At 34.6% G+C, this 16,181-nt stretch overlaps 1 protein-coding gene across 2 annotated transcripts in view; it reads left to right on the top strand.

Moving 5' to 3' along the window:
- Nucleotides 1-12,618, top strand: part of CDK17 (cyclin dependent kinase 17) — a 110,540-nt gene extending 97,922 nt beyond the window's left edge. Inside the window, exons 11-17 of one of the 2 annotated variants that reach the window (XM_032416855.1) lie at nt 3,360-3,480; nt 5,790-5,887; nt 6,545-6,650; nt 8,558-8,600; nt 9,598-9,688; nt 11,681-11,758; nt 12,285-12,618. In XM_032416855.1, coding sequence (XP_032272746.1) covers nt 3,360-3,480; nt 5,790-5,887; nt 6,545-6,650; nt 8,558-8,600; nt 9,598-9,688; nt 11,681-11,758; nt 12,285-12,322 — 575 coding nt within the window. In that variant the 3' untranslated portion in view covers nt 12,323-12,618. Of the gene's footprint in view, nt 1-3,359; nt 3,481-5,789; nt 5,888-6,544; nt 6,651-8,557; nt 8,601-9,597; nt 9,689-11,680; nt 11,759-11,930 lie in introns of both variants that reach the window. The other variant, XM_032416856.1, reaches the window with a different exon arrangement.
- The last annotated feature ends 3,563 nt before the right edge of the window (nt 12,619-16,181 follow it).

Raw genomic sequence — 16,181 nt, 5'->3', positions numbered from 1 at the left:
CAAACTGAATTAACCCTTTTTTTCAAGAACATCATTTTTACTTAAAAAAATGACTGATGGACAAACTATGGGTACTCAGACTTAGGTATTTTGGCGCACGTTTTCTTGGAAATAAGTGAGCCTATCACTTCAAGGAAAACAACTGAAAGTATTTCTTGCCAATAGGAAGGTTTGAGTTTTCAAGCAAAAATTAAATTTTGGAAATTTGGATCTGCCGCTTTGGGCTCAATATTTTCCCCATACTTAAAAGACTTTACTGGTGAGATCAATGGTGATATTAACAAATATGGTTTTTTTGATATGTTTAGAAATCTGTAAGCATTTGGAATATCTGTATAACCTAGGGAATCATTATTTTCCAAATGACTAGTACTTACATGATACTACAGATTCATGCGTGGGTAAAAGATCCATTTAAAGTACAAGATAGACCAGTGAATTTTAATGTAACAAGAGTATGAGAAGTTTACTAATATAATTTCAGTTACCACATAATGTTTAAGAAATTAAATCTGATGTAGTGTCAAAGAAGAATATGCACAATTTTCAGAAAAGGCTGTTTAAATGCTCTTCCTCTTTCCAACTTCGTATCTATGTGAGATCTCATTCTCTTCCTATACTTCAAAGCAACATATCACAACAGATTGAATGCAAAAGCAGTTGTGAGAATCTAAGAGTCTTCTTTTAAAATAGACTACAAAAATTTGAATAAGACCATTTGTACTAATTTTTATTTTCCTTTAGAAAAAATCTTTTTCATAAAAATTCATGTTAATATATAATAAGTGGTGATTTTAATGAATAAGTTTTAAATTTTTCTCAGTTTTTCTAATATGGCAAATATCAGTCAATATACATAAAAGCTCTTTGGGTCCTCAGTAATTTTAAATTTTGATAAAAGGGGTCCTGAGAATTTAAATGCCACTACTGAAAGGTGGTTCTTTAATATTCTTGCCACCATGACTTTGTATTTATATGCTTATTAACTAATTAATTAATGCTATTTATCTGTCTCTCTTTAGCTAACCCAATTTTAATGAGATTACATGTTCCTTTTGCTTCTAGGAAGTAAATTTTTTTACATTAAAGAAACTTTGTATAGTAGCTTTGTTTTTTGTTTTTTGTTTTTTTTTTAATATTCCACATTTTGAGAGTTTCAGTACTCTAATAGAATGTGGTTTTAAAAAGCCAGTGCAGTTTTTACAATTAGCACTTCATCATTTTTCATAAGTGATATTTACTTTTGGAGTATTGCACTAAATTTGAAAATATAAGTGTTTCAAGTATTGCTTTGTTAATAATTAAAAACTCACTAAGTGGTGCGTTTATTCAGGAAATTACTATACTTTTACTCATTTAACTTTACTATTTGAAAGTAGGTTAGTATTGTTCCTTCCTTAAAAAAAGGAAACGGGTATAGGTCACATGTGTTTAAACTTATGAGTTATTTGCATATGCTCATGTACATTATACAGTCTGTTAGGCACAGTTTATGTTGTTACTTTCCTTATAATTGTTATTTTCTCTCTCTTTTGGTTTTTGTTGTTGTAGTTTTGTTTTGTTTTGTTTTGCTGAGCTGCATTTACTGGTCCTTATTCCTTAATCCTAAAATGAATAGCAGTGATAGAGAAACCCTGCTTGGCTATTAGAAATGAAAAATTTACTTTTTGGGGGAAATGCTGTGAGTGCTTTAAATTTTGCTTCTAACAAAGCAAGCCAAGCGAATTTATCTTTTCACAGGCCAACGAGAAATTCTGATTATTCCATGAGATAGTACAGTCAGTTTTGTCTCTGCTTTTAGTTATTTATTTTTTATTGGTTGTGTAGTAAATATACTTAAGGACCACAAGTAAGGGAGGGTCATATAACTTTGAGTATTTTATTGTAAATTGATCTTGAAAATTCTCTCCTTTTTCCTGTGATTGATGAAATTCAGATCTAGGGAAGTACTAATATAGACAAACATTTTCATTAATAATAAAAATGGCTTCTATAATTATACCATATCACAATTAATTTGGTTTGAAAGAGATTATTTCATTTCATACCAATACTGAAATACTAATTGTGAACCAGGAATCTGTTTGAACAAGCACACTAGTTCAGAATTCTCTCAGGAGCAGGAGAGTTAGGTACTGAGGAAACTAACTTGCAGTTGATTTGATGCTATGCTTATAGGTTATAGAATAAGCAAACTTGTGGCCCTGTCTTTTGTTCCCACATAACCCACTATTAATATCAGGAAGAGATACTAGAAAGCTGTCCACATCTTGCTAATTACCAAAGTTGGTAGGAAAATAATTTGTTGAACTTATTTTATCAAGTTGGGTTGGTAGAGTAAGACTTGTAATTATAAATAAGCTAGTGTCAACATTGTTCCAGTTATACCGTTTAGCTTTTTGTTTATACTAAACAAAAATAGTGTGAGTGCTGCCTAACTATTTAAAGTTCTGGTTTTGAGTGCTTTTATCCAGTTTAATAAAGGATTGAATTATCCTTTTATGACATTTTTCATATTTAATATTTTAATCAAATATATAAAGTTATACATAACAAATCACAGCCTAAAAATGAACTATTCCTTGTTATTTGAAATAAACTACATGTTAGAATAAATTTATATTTCTTCAGGTATCTTTTAGAGTTGCTTCTACAAGTGATCAGAATTTGGAGGCTTAGAGATAGTAAAAACAACTCTCATGCCAGTGGCTAAAGAGATGAAGTTGTAACTCTTGCCTTTATTTCTGGATAACCAGTGAATTCCATTTTAAATTGGCAAAGAAATGGCACAGGGTTTTCATCATTTACATTAATAATAGCCAAAGGCAGCATGGTCCGTTTTATTTAAAATTATCCTTAAATATGACTTCAAACTTAAAGTACACAATAGCAGTGTAATTTAGTCTAAGAAAACTAAAATTGGTATAGCAAATGAAAGTTGGAATCAGGTTAAAAAAGGTAACAGAAGCCTATAGCTATAAGAAGTAAAACTCTCTGTCTCATTGGCCTATTTGGCATTAATTTAAGTTCCACTTGGAAATAATTTTGGCACCATGATTCATTGAAAGCAAGTATCTTAAGTTTAGATTAACCCAGACACTGTATCAGGTGCATTCACATGCATAAAAATAAACATAGTCTCTGATTGTGGAATTGTTACTATTTAATTACATAAAGATTTGCTTACCCAAGACCACACACACTCAAAAAAAATTCATAAAACTGATTTTTTAAACTTCAGGAAACTAGAGAGTAGCTGTCTCAGACATAAAAAAAACTTGTGACTGAAGTCATGGTGAAGATAAGGGTTGGGAAATCCTTTATAGCCATTTCTTAATTGTTTTCTTTTCCCTATGAAGGGCTAGCCAGAGCCAAGTCAGTTCCCACGAAGACCTACTCCAATGAAGTCGTCACACTGTGGTACCGGCCACCTGATGTGCTTCTCGGTTCTTCAGAGTACTCAACACAGATTGACATGTGGTAAATACATGCAAATGTTATTGCCATTTATAATTTTGAAAGAATGTAGCTGTTCACACGGCACACTGAGAGATATTTGACTTTTAAGGAGATAATACTTTAAAGAGCGACAATAGGGGCGCCTGGGTGGCTCAGTTGTTAAGCATCTGCCTTCAGCTCAGGTCATGATCCCAGGGTCCTGGGATCGAGCCCCGCATCGGGCTCTCTGCTCAGCGGGAAGCCTGCTTCTCCTTCTCCCACTCCCCCTGCTTGTGTTCCCTCTCTCTGTCAAATAAATAAATAAAATCTTTAAAAAAAAAAATAAAGAGCGACAATATAAGCAATAATTAAAAGTTTTGACACATGGGTAAGATCACTTAGGTTTACCAGTTCTGCCACTTATAACTATATAATAACCTTATTCAAATTACTGGACTTGCCTCAGTTTCCTCATTTAAAGAAATGGGAATAGTAACAATAACTACTTTAAAAGGCTGTTCTGTGGATAATGTTAATACCAAGTGAGCCTAATACATACAAAGCATTTAGAAGAATGTTTAGTATATCATAGTTCAAAATAAAATTATTCTTATCATCATTTAATATTCATAAAAATCCACTTGGCCTTAAGTCAGTCTAAGAATAAAAAAATATTGTAGCCATCTTCCTCATATCCCACTCTGATCATGACATTCGTTTACTCAAATACCTTTGTTGCTTCCCCATTCATTACCTATTGAGTAAGATATAATTCATCAATCTGATACTTAATGATCTCCATAAAACGTCTCTGAGCTATCTTTTCCAACTTATATTAGACTGTTCCTCTATATAAATATTCCCTTTTAGCCAAATGGTTACTCACCATATCTCAAAAATAACCTGGGCTTTCCTACCTTTGCACTTGTGTTCATACTAGTCCACGCATCTGGAATGTCTACTATGCATCTCTGTGCCTAGGAACTTTCAAAACAGAGCTTTTCATAAATCCTTTCTGAATACAACCTAGCATCCAGTGACAAATACCTTCCTCTGAAATGTGGTTGCATTTATTGACTATATAATGCAATGATAAGTCATACGCTTCCTCCTGTTGTCTTGCGTTGAACAATTATATATAATTTTGTATAACATTTTTTAAACTTATTTTTTAAATTGTGGTAAAATATACATAATATAAAACTTACCATTTTAACCCATTTTAGTTGTACAGTTCTTTGGCATTAAGTACATTCACATTGTTGTGCAACCTTAACGCTCCAGAACTTTTTTCATCTTGCAGAACTGAGACTCCATACCCATTAGACAACTCCCCATTTCCTCCTCCCTCCAGCCACTGGCAGCCACCATTCTACTTTCCATCTCTGTGAATTTGACATTTCTAAGCACCTCATATGGGTAGAATGATCTAGTATTTGTCCTTTTGTGACTGGTTTATTTCACATAGCATAAATGTCTTCAAGTTTCATCCATGTTGTAGAGATATAGTCAGAATTGCTTTCATCTTTAAGACTGAATAATCATTGTATATGTATGCTACATTTTGTTTATCCATTTGTTGGTGGACATATGGGTTGTTTCTACCTTTTGGCTATTATGAGTAATGTTGCTATGGTCATAGGTGACAAATATGTCTTTGAGACTCTACTTTCAGTTCTTTTGGGTATATACTTAGGAGTAGAATTGCTGGATCATATGGTAATTGTATTTTAAATTATTTTGAGGGACAACCATACTGTTTTCCATAGTGGCTCCATCATTGTAACTTTTTGTATACCATTTTAATATGTAAAATTTTACATACAGTGGTTAGATTGTAAGCCCTTTAACAGAAGGGACTATGTCTTAAGGGTATTGACACAGATTCTAGAAGGTAGTATTTATTCACTGAATCCCCATACATTTCTTTTCCTTCTCATACACACTCACCATCCTGCACCTATATGTTCTTTCTCTGCTTCCTGCATAAAAGTATCTTGAATCATTTGCTTCTCCCTATCCCTGCTACCCACTAAGACGTAATAGGCATTAAATCACTATTAGCTATTGGTATGTTTTTCTTCAAGGGTCATACAGAGGAGAGCTGGACATTTTAAGGCAGGGCAGAGGAGGGGAGATGGAGGAGTGGATCTAGCAACATGGAAGTAGAGACAAATAGGATACATATTGACAAATTAGCTTAGTTGGAGCTGAAAAAAATCTCTGTAGGAGGTTTTCTAGCTGACTGATATAAAATTCTCCATCTCCAGAGGCAATCTTAAGGAAAAGATAATTGTCCTTCATAATATGTAAATGGATTGCTCATCATTTTTTTATGATATATCTTAAAGGGGTGTTGGTTGCATTTTCTTTGAAATGGCTTCTGGAAGACCTCTGTTTCCAGGATCAACTGTGGAAGATGAATTGCACTTGATTTTCCGACTGCTAGGTAACAGAAATATTTTCCCAGTAATTTGTTTCCTGCAATTGTGACTAGCTAGATAAGACTATATATTTAAAAATATATATTTAAAAATTTGGTACTGAGACTAAGATAGCTGTTATAAGAATTATAATTAGTTGGGGCATCTGGCTGGCCCTGTCAGTGGAGCATGGTGACTCGTAATCTATGGGTTGTGAGTTCGAGCCCCATGTCGGGTGTAGAGACTACTTAAAAATAAAATCTTAAAAAAAAAACAAAAAAACCTGATTACAAAGAAAAGAATTATAATCAGCATAATTATAAAGATAGAGCCTTCTATGTAACTTCTCTTTTTCCTTTACTAAGTTCTGCCTTTGCATTAAAAATTGTATGCAAGAACAAAGAGAAATATTGTTGAAAATTGACCTTTAGCATATTATTAGGAAATATTTCTAGGTTAGGTATCAATTAGGCATTATGGCATTTTTATGGCATCATTGCATAGTCCCAAAAAAAGTCAGTATGTGTTTACTATTTCTGTCATTTTGCTTTCAGTTGAAATAGTAAAATCAGCTACTAAATGTAAATTGTTCTTTAAGACACTTTTAGTTCTCCTTATTTATATATATTTGTGTATATATAAATTTTTATATGTTTACAAATAAAAATTTTTTTTAAATTCAGGAACACCATCTCAGGAAACTTGGCCAGGTGTTTCTTCAAATGATGAGTTCAAGAACTACAACTTTCCAAAATACAAACCACAGCCTCTCATTAACCATGCACCCAGGTATTTTTTTTCTTTTTCTTTAAGTTAAAAGGGGAAAACCCACATGATTCTTTCCAGTCTCTTGAAGCATTAGCCGCAGTAAGGATTCAGGGAAAAATATATAATACACATACAGAGTTCTTAAATATTTCAGGATCTGATTTGAATCTGAATGAATTTCTTTCTTCCTTTTGTCAGATTAATTTTATAATTCAGAGACCAAGATACTTAAATCATAGAATCGAGCTATAAATAAAATGAATATAGAACATCCATATTAGAATTCTAGAGTTTATGTAGATTGTTCCCTCTCTCAGAAAGAAGACAGTGGTTAATGCCGTATTCAGTACCATGAAGACCGTGATAAAATTTTTGTTTTGCTTCCTATGGAATTATTCTGTATTTACTTACAAAAACCTAAGTGTTATAAGTAAAATCTTGACTCTGACCCAAGATGACCCATCAGTATTTGGCCAATGTTAATGACATGATTTATATTTGAAGAATGTGAACTCTTTCTGACCCCTCATATCCTAAATGTTGGTCATTTCATTAACGTTTCTCAGATCTACCCCCAGATCCATTTAAAACCCCCATTAAAATTTCAGTCAGAACATTTCTACTTATGGAATTATTACATTTTCAGTAAGTAACAAAGAATAACTAACCCCTTTGACTGTGTTTTTTCATGTTTCCTTTAAAAAAATAGAGTACACTCAGATACCAAATAAGGTCAATGTCTTTTAATCAAAAGACATTCACATTGCTCACGACGTAACACACTTGGCTCTAGTTCCATTTATTCTCAAGCTAGAGAGAGTAGAAAAAACAGTTCTGGTACCAAAAATATTTTTAAAGTATTTATGTGAATTGATGTTCTTATTGTTACTATAGCAACTGATAACATTTTAAGTAGACTTTCTTAGGCAGAATAATACTATGTGCAGGGCTTTTTGTGTGTATCTCTTCCTTCTAAATAGCATAAATCCTATTTTTGTCATTTATATGTTGCTCACTATTGTAGTGTCCAGTGCAGAAGGTTGAATCTCTTCTTTAAAGCAGGTTCTCCATGACCTTAGCCCCTAGTTTGTTTGTGCCCAAGGAGCTCTGGATATTTGTCAGAATGGCAAACTACAAAGGATTAGTCTGGAGAATGTCTAGGCTACAGCATCCACATACCCACTAAGAGCACTTGGGAAAATACTTCTTTATTCATAATTGTGCTTTTTGCCAGTGAAAGGCATGCAAAATAGAACCTGTGATTTCTGATCAAGAGATTGTCCCATTAAAATAGTCCCCAAACCCTCTACTTACTAAATGGATTTCATCACTATAATTATCATCTTTATTGATTACCTCATTGATTTTGTAGCCCTAATTTTTAATTAAGTTTTATGATGTCATTGTGGCATATTTACATTGAACTTTATAGGTTCTAGTACCCAGTTCTCCGTAGACTACCCTGTAAAAACATGTTGAATGAGTCATCTGTGTTTATTGTGAACCACAGTGTGATACATTCGGAGTTACTTGTCTTTATTTTCACCTATACAGTAAGAAAATGGTGCTTTTGTATCTTGCCTGTAGTGGAACAGTATGAAAATGATACACGTAACTTCAGCTTTTGTGATAATAAGGGTTACTTTGAGACAGAGTGGTGATTTAAAAAAATTCTTTAATTATCTAATTTGTTCTTCATTATTGAAAATTTGAGTCAAAGCCCAGTTTTTTATAGTTTCTTCTTAAACAAGTGGCAAGATAAGTTTTTACGGATAAAACAGATTTGAGTCTATTTGAAAGCAACAAGAGTGGTGGCTATTTTAGAGCACTTGAAGTTAGCAGGTTAAAACATTAGGGAAATAGTTTTATTTGAAAAGTTGCTGTCAGCTAAGATAAAAGAATAACCACTTGTTTTTTGTTGTTTTTAGGTTAGACTCTGAGGGAATTGAGTTAATAACAAAGTTTCTTCAGGTAAGTTACATCTTACTTTGTAATCACTAAGCCTCAGTTTCTCTGCATCTGTAGAATGGGATCAATAATAACATGCTTAAGTATTTGTCATGACAGTTAAATAAGATTATTGTAGTATCTGGCATGCTTAAGGCATATGCGTAAGTAAAAAAATAATAAATGATGGTTTCTCTTAATGTGTATGGGTCTCTCATTGTGACTTAGAACTCTGAGGTAGTCACCTTCTGGCATTGATCAACTATGTCAGGGCCATGTTCTCTGCAATTCATATTCTCTTATGTTCTTTTTCTTTTCTTTATACTTACAGCCTTAGAGGCTGCTGCACCTACAAATACCATTTATATCTTCTATTCAAAGCAGTAAGAAGAGAGGATAAGGGTGTCAGCCATAATCACCCACTTGAATCTGGAAAGCAAAGGCTTTTCCAGAAACCCCTGCAAAGCTTCATCCTAAGTCTCATTGGCCAGAACATTAATTTAAGTAAGAGAGGCTGGGAATTGGGGAGCAAGATTATCATAGTTAGCCTAAACTTAAAACAGTTATGATTCATGATTGATCCGCTGGATTTTGAAGCATGGGCCCCTTAAACAAATCTAGATTATCTCAAGGATAAAAGGGAAATGGGTATCCAATAGGTAATTTAATAATATCTGTCATAAAAGTATTGGATATATTTCCAGTGATCCTTTGGTGTTCATGAGGAAAAGGAACGCCAAAGGTCAGATATTTTAATTTTTTTTATCATTTCAGAAAATACAGGGAATCTAAATTTTTAGAATATCCAACTTCATCTTGGAAATTTGGAACTGAGATATAGTCATTACTACATAATCTCAGTAGTAACTCACATTTGAGTATATCTGGTGTACTCCAAATTGGTTCTTAAAAAGCAGTCATTGTATTACAAATAAGATAAAAGTAGCTCTAAATGCTAATCTGCCTCCCCTCATAATGTTTAGAGAAAAAGTTAATGAAGCAGTTCTTTGCTTTTTCACAGTACGAATCTAAGAAAAGGGTTTCAGCAGAAGAGGCCATGAAACATGTATACTTTCGAAGTCTGGGACCAAGAATACATACTTTACCTGAAAGTAAGAGAAATTCTAAAGTCCTCCCCCCCCCCCCCCACCATTTTCATTTGTCCAGTATTGGAGACTGGGGTGAATTAGGGGTTTAGGAAGAGATTGTTGTTGGTTTGGTTGTTTTTTTTTTTTAGATTTTATTTATTTATTTGACAGAGACACAGCAAGAGAGGGAACACATGCAGGGGGAGTGGGAGAGGGAGAAGCAGGCTCTCCACAAAGCAGGGAGCCCGACGTGGGGCTCGATCCCAGGACCCCGGGATCATGACCTGAGCCGAAGGCAGATGCCTCACGACTGAGCCACCCAGGCGCCCCGTTGTTGGTTTTTAAGCATAAACTTTTAGTCTTTTTGTAACCAGATCAGAATTCCTTGAAGGGAAGTGTGTCTGATTTGCATATGTTTTAATTTGTTTCTTTTTTTTTTTTTAAGACTTATTTTAGAGAAAGTGAGTGAGTGAGAACATGCCCCTGCGAGTAGGGGGAGGGGCAGAGGGAGAGAATCTTCGAGCAGACTTTCTGCTGAGCTTGGAGCCCAACGTGGGGCTCGAGTGGGGCTTGACCCCACAACCCATGAGAACTTGACCCAAGCTGAAACCAAGAGTCGGACGCCCAACTGACTGAGCCACCCGGGCACCCCCTTAATTTGTTTCTTTTTAACACTGAACACATTGCCACTGCTCTGTAAGAAATCAGTAGTACTTAGGCATGGGTTATTAATCTTATTAGACTTAAATTGGAAAATGCCATCTGATGATAGACATTGTCATTAGGCCCATTCTGGATTGCTTTGATTCAGAGTTTCTAAAAACGGATTTCAGGCAAAGAGTAGTGAAGCACATCCAAAACATAAAATTGTTTTCTTGTGAAAGTAGATTTCCTTTTCAAGGTACAAAGATGATTTTTCTTTGCTACGGTCACTGACTTTACTATCTTCATGAAAGTGGTGAGTGTATTGTCAGTCACTAAAAGAGCTGATTTCTCATGCCTGAGTTAACTGCTTCATTTTACTCATAACCTCCTTTTAAAAGATTACCCCAACATTTTACTTTAAAACTGAGTAAGGTGAATGGGGAATTAGAATATTTAGGAACTGAGATTCCAAAAGCTTTCATTAATTTCCCATTCTCATTTACCACTAAAGAATATTGATTCATTGAGGTTTGCTAATTGGAATCAAGAATCCTTAAGACTTTTCACTTAGAACTTACCTGGATATTTTTTAATGAAAGACTACCTCTCTGGCAGAGATGGAAATGAGAAAGATGAATTACAAGTGTTTTTTTTTTTAAGATGATATTTACAGGGGCACCTGGGTGGCTCAGTCGGTTAAGCGTCTGCCTTAGGCTCAGGTCACGATCCCAGGGTTCTGGGATCAAGCCCCACATCAGACTCCCTGCTCAGTGGGAAGCCTGCTTCTCCCTCTCCCTCTGCTATCCACTTCCCCGGCTTGTACTCTCTTTCTGTCAAATAAATAAATAAAATCTTTTTAAAAAAAATGATATTTACATTTCATTATTAACACCAAGTTTCATAGTTTGAGGTAGGCAGTTATGGTTGTGTACAAACCTATTGTTTTGTTTCTGAAAATCTGCAGTTATTTTGAGGCCCTGATACCTTCTGCCATTATAAGGAGACATAAAGGACAGAGAGAATAAAAGTCAAGAAATACCTTTTGATTAGGTCTCCCAACCCCAGTAAGTCCTAGGAAGAGACAGTGTATATTCTCTATATGTACATATTCTAGGAGAAACATATTGGAAGCATTATTCAAAGCAGAGTTGTAGGGGAAAGTTTCTGAGGGGAGATTATTTTGTTTGGTTTCCTTCTCAAAACATTGGGACAAAGGGGAAAATAGTTCAGTAGGGCTGTAACCTTATAAATGTAGCATAAATGTTTCATGTTGAATCAATATACATTTTTAAACATTCTGTCTGTAGTTGGGTTATATTTGTTTTAATAATGTTAGACCTTCACCTGATAGTTTTTGTCTATGCATTTTAGGTGTATCAATATTCAGTTTGAAAGAGATTCAGTTGCAAAAGGACCCGGGTTTTCGAAACTCTTCTTATCCAGAGACAGGTGTGTTTGTCATAAACCATTTCACGTGTCGATCATGAAATTTTGCGTGGAACCACGTTTTTGGTTTATAACTTGATCAGTAAAATTATTGATGTAAAAACCAATGTACAGTGCATTCCACAACTGTATGTTTAGCATTGCACGTACTCACTTTTCTGTATGATGTGGGCAGCTCATTAATTCTTCAGAGAGAAATCTGACTCAGTCAAGTCAGGGATCCTGAAAGCTGCAGATGGCACAAAGACCTTTTACAAGTGGCCTGGCTTGATCACTGCACACGCCATCCCTGGTACCTGAGGCAGAAGACACACCTTGTGCTTCCCTAGTCTTCAGGTTCATCACTTCGAAGCATAGAAGCTATAGACTGACCCCATCAACAAAAGGGTCTTTAAGACAGTGCTGATCACTCTTATCGTGGAACATTAGTTTTTGCTGGTGGGAACATTAGCTTCCTAGAGTCACCAAATACTGTATGTGGGATAAAACTGAACCTTGAACTGCCTCATAAAATGACTTTATATTTTAGGACATGGGAAGAACAGAAGACAGAGCATGCTCTTTTAAGTCTGATAAAATGGTTTCAAGCCCAGCCCCCAGCCTTTCTTATCAATCAAGGACTCAGATCTGAAGGCAATTATTTCTTTTGGTGGACTTGGAATCTCCGTTTGTCTACACTGTCCTCTTCACAGTGGAGTCTTTTTATTTCAGACCTACAGATTGTTTTTATATTTGTTGTCACAGTGTGACAATTTTTTTGTACAGTTGGTTTTAAGGTCTTCTCTGCCATTAGAGCCAGTAGGTTACAGCTGTTGATGTAACTGTAGCTGCAATTTTTGTGCAGGACTGAGAAACACAGTGCATTATTTATTGCGGAATCATTGCTGCTAAATAACTACTGTCTGTTTATTTAACACAACAGTTAAATGCCTGAAGAAGTTGCAGTGGCTTTATTAGATGTGAATGCATCTGTTTCTCCTCACGAATTGTTTTACTGCTGCATTTCTTGTTTGTTTTAAAAATTAAACTGCAGTGTTTCCTGGAATGTAAATTTAGCTTTGCTTAACAGTAAAATAAGTGAGCCATCTTGAACACTCTAAGTTCATGCTGTATAATTTTTTATTGAACATCCGCAAGTAGAGTAGCTAAGAAATTGATGAGCACATATGTTTAGGAAAGCATGTGATGCAGAAGTTGATTCAAGCAAGTGAACACCTGATATAGGGATCTCACATTAGATACCAGTAAATTAAAGCACCAAAATTATTTATTTTTACCTTTCCTCATTTTAGAAATATTTACTGCATATTATTGGATATGTGTATACTAATACACTTACCTGTTTTACATTGTGCTTTAATTTAGTTAAAACTAAACCATACAAGTCCAGTGAAATATGTGAGGTCTTGTTTTCGTCTTAAATACGATTCTTTTATTAGAAGGGATGATACTTCTTTGGGGAGCCATTTATTTCATTTGGGGGGCTGTGTGTGTATATGTATGTTTTAATAACATTCACTTGGAATCAGCTAAAAGCTGTAATATGTCTTTGAAATGAGCCATGATAAATACAAATGAGAGAAACAACTTAGAGGATTGTTTTAAAGCATTGTAGGTATTGATGTGTTTATCAGAGATAGTAAATATTACAGTTTCAATTATGCATCTCTTTGAACATCATAAACACGCCTTGGTGTTGGTAAGTGTTTTAAGCATTTGTGTTAACTTTTAGGGACTATTCATTTAGTGCATCTTACAAACTACAAATCTTAATTGGTATATTTTGAAATGGTCATGTAAATTTTTGGCTTATATATCATGAAAATAATCATAACTTAATTTTTTTTTCCTGATATTCACTGTAAAACATTCAGGGGTCCTACCATTTCTGTTCAGGAAATCTTGTAGTTTATTGTTATTTAACAGTATTAAGTGAATTTTTGTATATTTCATTTTAACTTTATTTGTGAATAGTGATTGTGGCATGTTTGGGTGTTATTTTAATATTTCATGATACAGAAATTTTAATTTTTAAAAAAAATTTTCTGGAAGAAACAGATTCATGTGTAATGGTGAATTATTGGACCACTACTGCTTTTCACATTTGTAAATTGGTTTTATGTTAAATCCTGTAGCCTAACAAACTGCTGTTATTTCTAACTGACAGACCTGTATTAATATTGTACTTTGAAGGTTATAAATATTATGTGGAAATTCCTCCATTTTGTTTTGAAATTTATAATAACAAGATCTTCATGTTGTTAAAATGTGGTTTTGTTGAGTCATAGTTCTTTCTGGGGGAAGGAGGCTGTGCAGAATGGTATCATTTTCCTTTATGGGTTTCATTTTTAAGATCATGAAGTCTCACTGTGCCAGTAATGATATTTAATTTATATTTGTGCTGGCCATTCATTTAGTAATCTCTACTGTAATTTTACAGGATAGTACTCAATTATAAAGCTGTCAGATTTTTCATTTCATAGGTTATATAAATGATGTTTTACAAATTTCTTATAGTTATCTATAAGTTTGATATTCTTGCATAGAAAAGGTGAAGAAATATATCCAGTAGTTATATAAAATTCTTCTTCCTAGGAAGTTCTAGGAATGTTTCTTCATTTTATTAAGGAATTTGATACTTTTTTTGATACTTGAGCACCACCATTCAGATCCTGAAAACTTTGCAATGAAGAGAATTGAAACTCAGAAATTTTGAACCTTGAACACTTACGATTCATCTTATACTGACACGGTTTTAAAGGTAAGAGAGGATGCCTTTTTTGTTTTCCTTCCAAGTGATGATGTTAACACACATTGAATATGTTGCTTTAGGTGTATAGAAGTGGCTCCATTCTATCTGATGCTTTATTGCATTTGAAAGACTACTTGTTAACATGTTTCATAATCTATCTTTTGGATCCAGGACAATTCATGAAGTTGTTTTTTTGTATGCTTCTGTTTTTACTGTTTTGTTTTTTTTTTAATTTGCCATTTTTATCCATTGTAAGTACACAATATAGTGGCATTAGAATGTTGTACAGCAATTACCACTATCTTTTTCCAAAAATTTTCATCTCCAAACAAACGCTATACCCATTAAGAAATCCTCCCTCATTTCCCCCTCCCCACAGCCTCTGGTAACCTCTAATGTGTAGGCATAACTCATTTTACTGTGCTGCACTTCATTGTGCTTTGCAGATACTGCATTTTTTAATAAATTGAAGGTTTGTGGCAACCCTGCCAGCGCCATTTTTCCAACTGCATTTGTTCACTTTGTGTCTCTGTGTCACATTTTGGTAATTCTCACAGTATTTCAAATTCTATTATTATTATATTTGTTGTGGTGATTTGTGATGATCCTTGATATTACCACTGTAATTATTTTGGGGGTGCCACAGATCACACCCATGCAAGACAGTGAACTTAATTGATAAGTGTTGTATGTGTTCTGACTGCTCCACCAACAGGTTGTTCCCCCATCTCTCTCCCTCTCCTCAGGCCTCCCTATTCCCTGAGATGCAGTACTGAAATTAAGCCAATTAATAACCCTACAATGGCCTTTAGTTGTTCAAGTGAAAGGAAGAGTCACACATTTCTGAATTTAAATTAAAGCTAGAAATAATTTAAGCTTAGTCGGGAAGGCATGTCAAAAGCCAACATAGGCTGAAAGCTAGGCCCCTTGCTCCAGTCAACCAAGCTGTCGGATGCAAAGGAACAGTTCTTGAAGGAAATTAAAAGAGCTACTCCAGTGAACACATAAATGATAGAGTGAAACAACCTTATTGCTGATACGGAGAAAGTTTTATTGACCTGGGTACAAGATCAAATCAGCTACAACATTTCCTTAAGCCAAAACCTAATCCAGAACAAAGCCCTGTCTCTCTTCAGTTCTCTTAGAGAGGTGAAGAAGCTGCAGAAGAAAAGTTTGAAGCTAACAGAGGTTGGTTCATGAGGTTAAAGGAAAGAAGATGTCTGCATAAAATAAAAGTACAAGATGAAGCAGCAAGTTATCCAGAAGATCTAGCTAAAGATAATTAAAGTGGCTACATTAAACAGATTTTCAATGTAGGCAAAATAGCTTTCTCTTGGAAGAAGATGCCATCTGAGTCTCTCATAGCTAGAAAGGAGAAGTCAGTGCCTGGCTTCAGAGTTTCAAAGATTGACTAGGGTGCCTGGATGGTTCAGTTGGTTGAGCATCCGGCTCTTGATTTTTGGCTCGTGATCTCAGGGTTGTGGGATCAAGCCCTGCGTTGGGCTCCACACTTGGCAGAGAGTCTCCTTCTCTCTCCTCTTTCTCTCCCCGCCCCGAAATAAATAAATCTTTAAAAAAAAAAAGACTCTCTTATTAGAGACTAATGCAGCTGATGACTATAAGTTGAAGCCAGTGCTCATTGACCATACTGAAAACCCTAAGGCCCTTAAGAAT

The sequence above is a fragment of the Phoca vitulina genome, unplaced genomic scaffold, assembly GCF_004348235.1.
Source record: "Phoca vitulina isolate PV1807 unplaced genomic scaffold, GSC_HSeal_1.0 scaffold19, whole genome shotgun sequence".
In the NCBI taxonomy this organism is placed as follows: Eukaryota; Metazoa; Chordata; class Mammalia; order Carnivora; family Phocidae; genus Phoca; species Phoca vitulina.
Note: the sequence above shows the minus strand (reverse complement) of the source record. Positions and strands in the feature narration are given on the sequence as shown.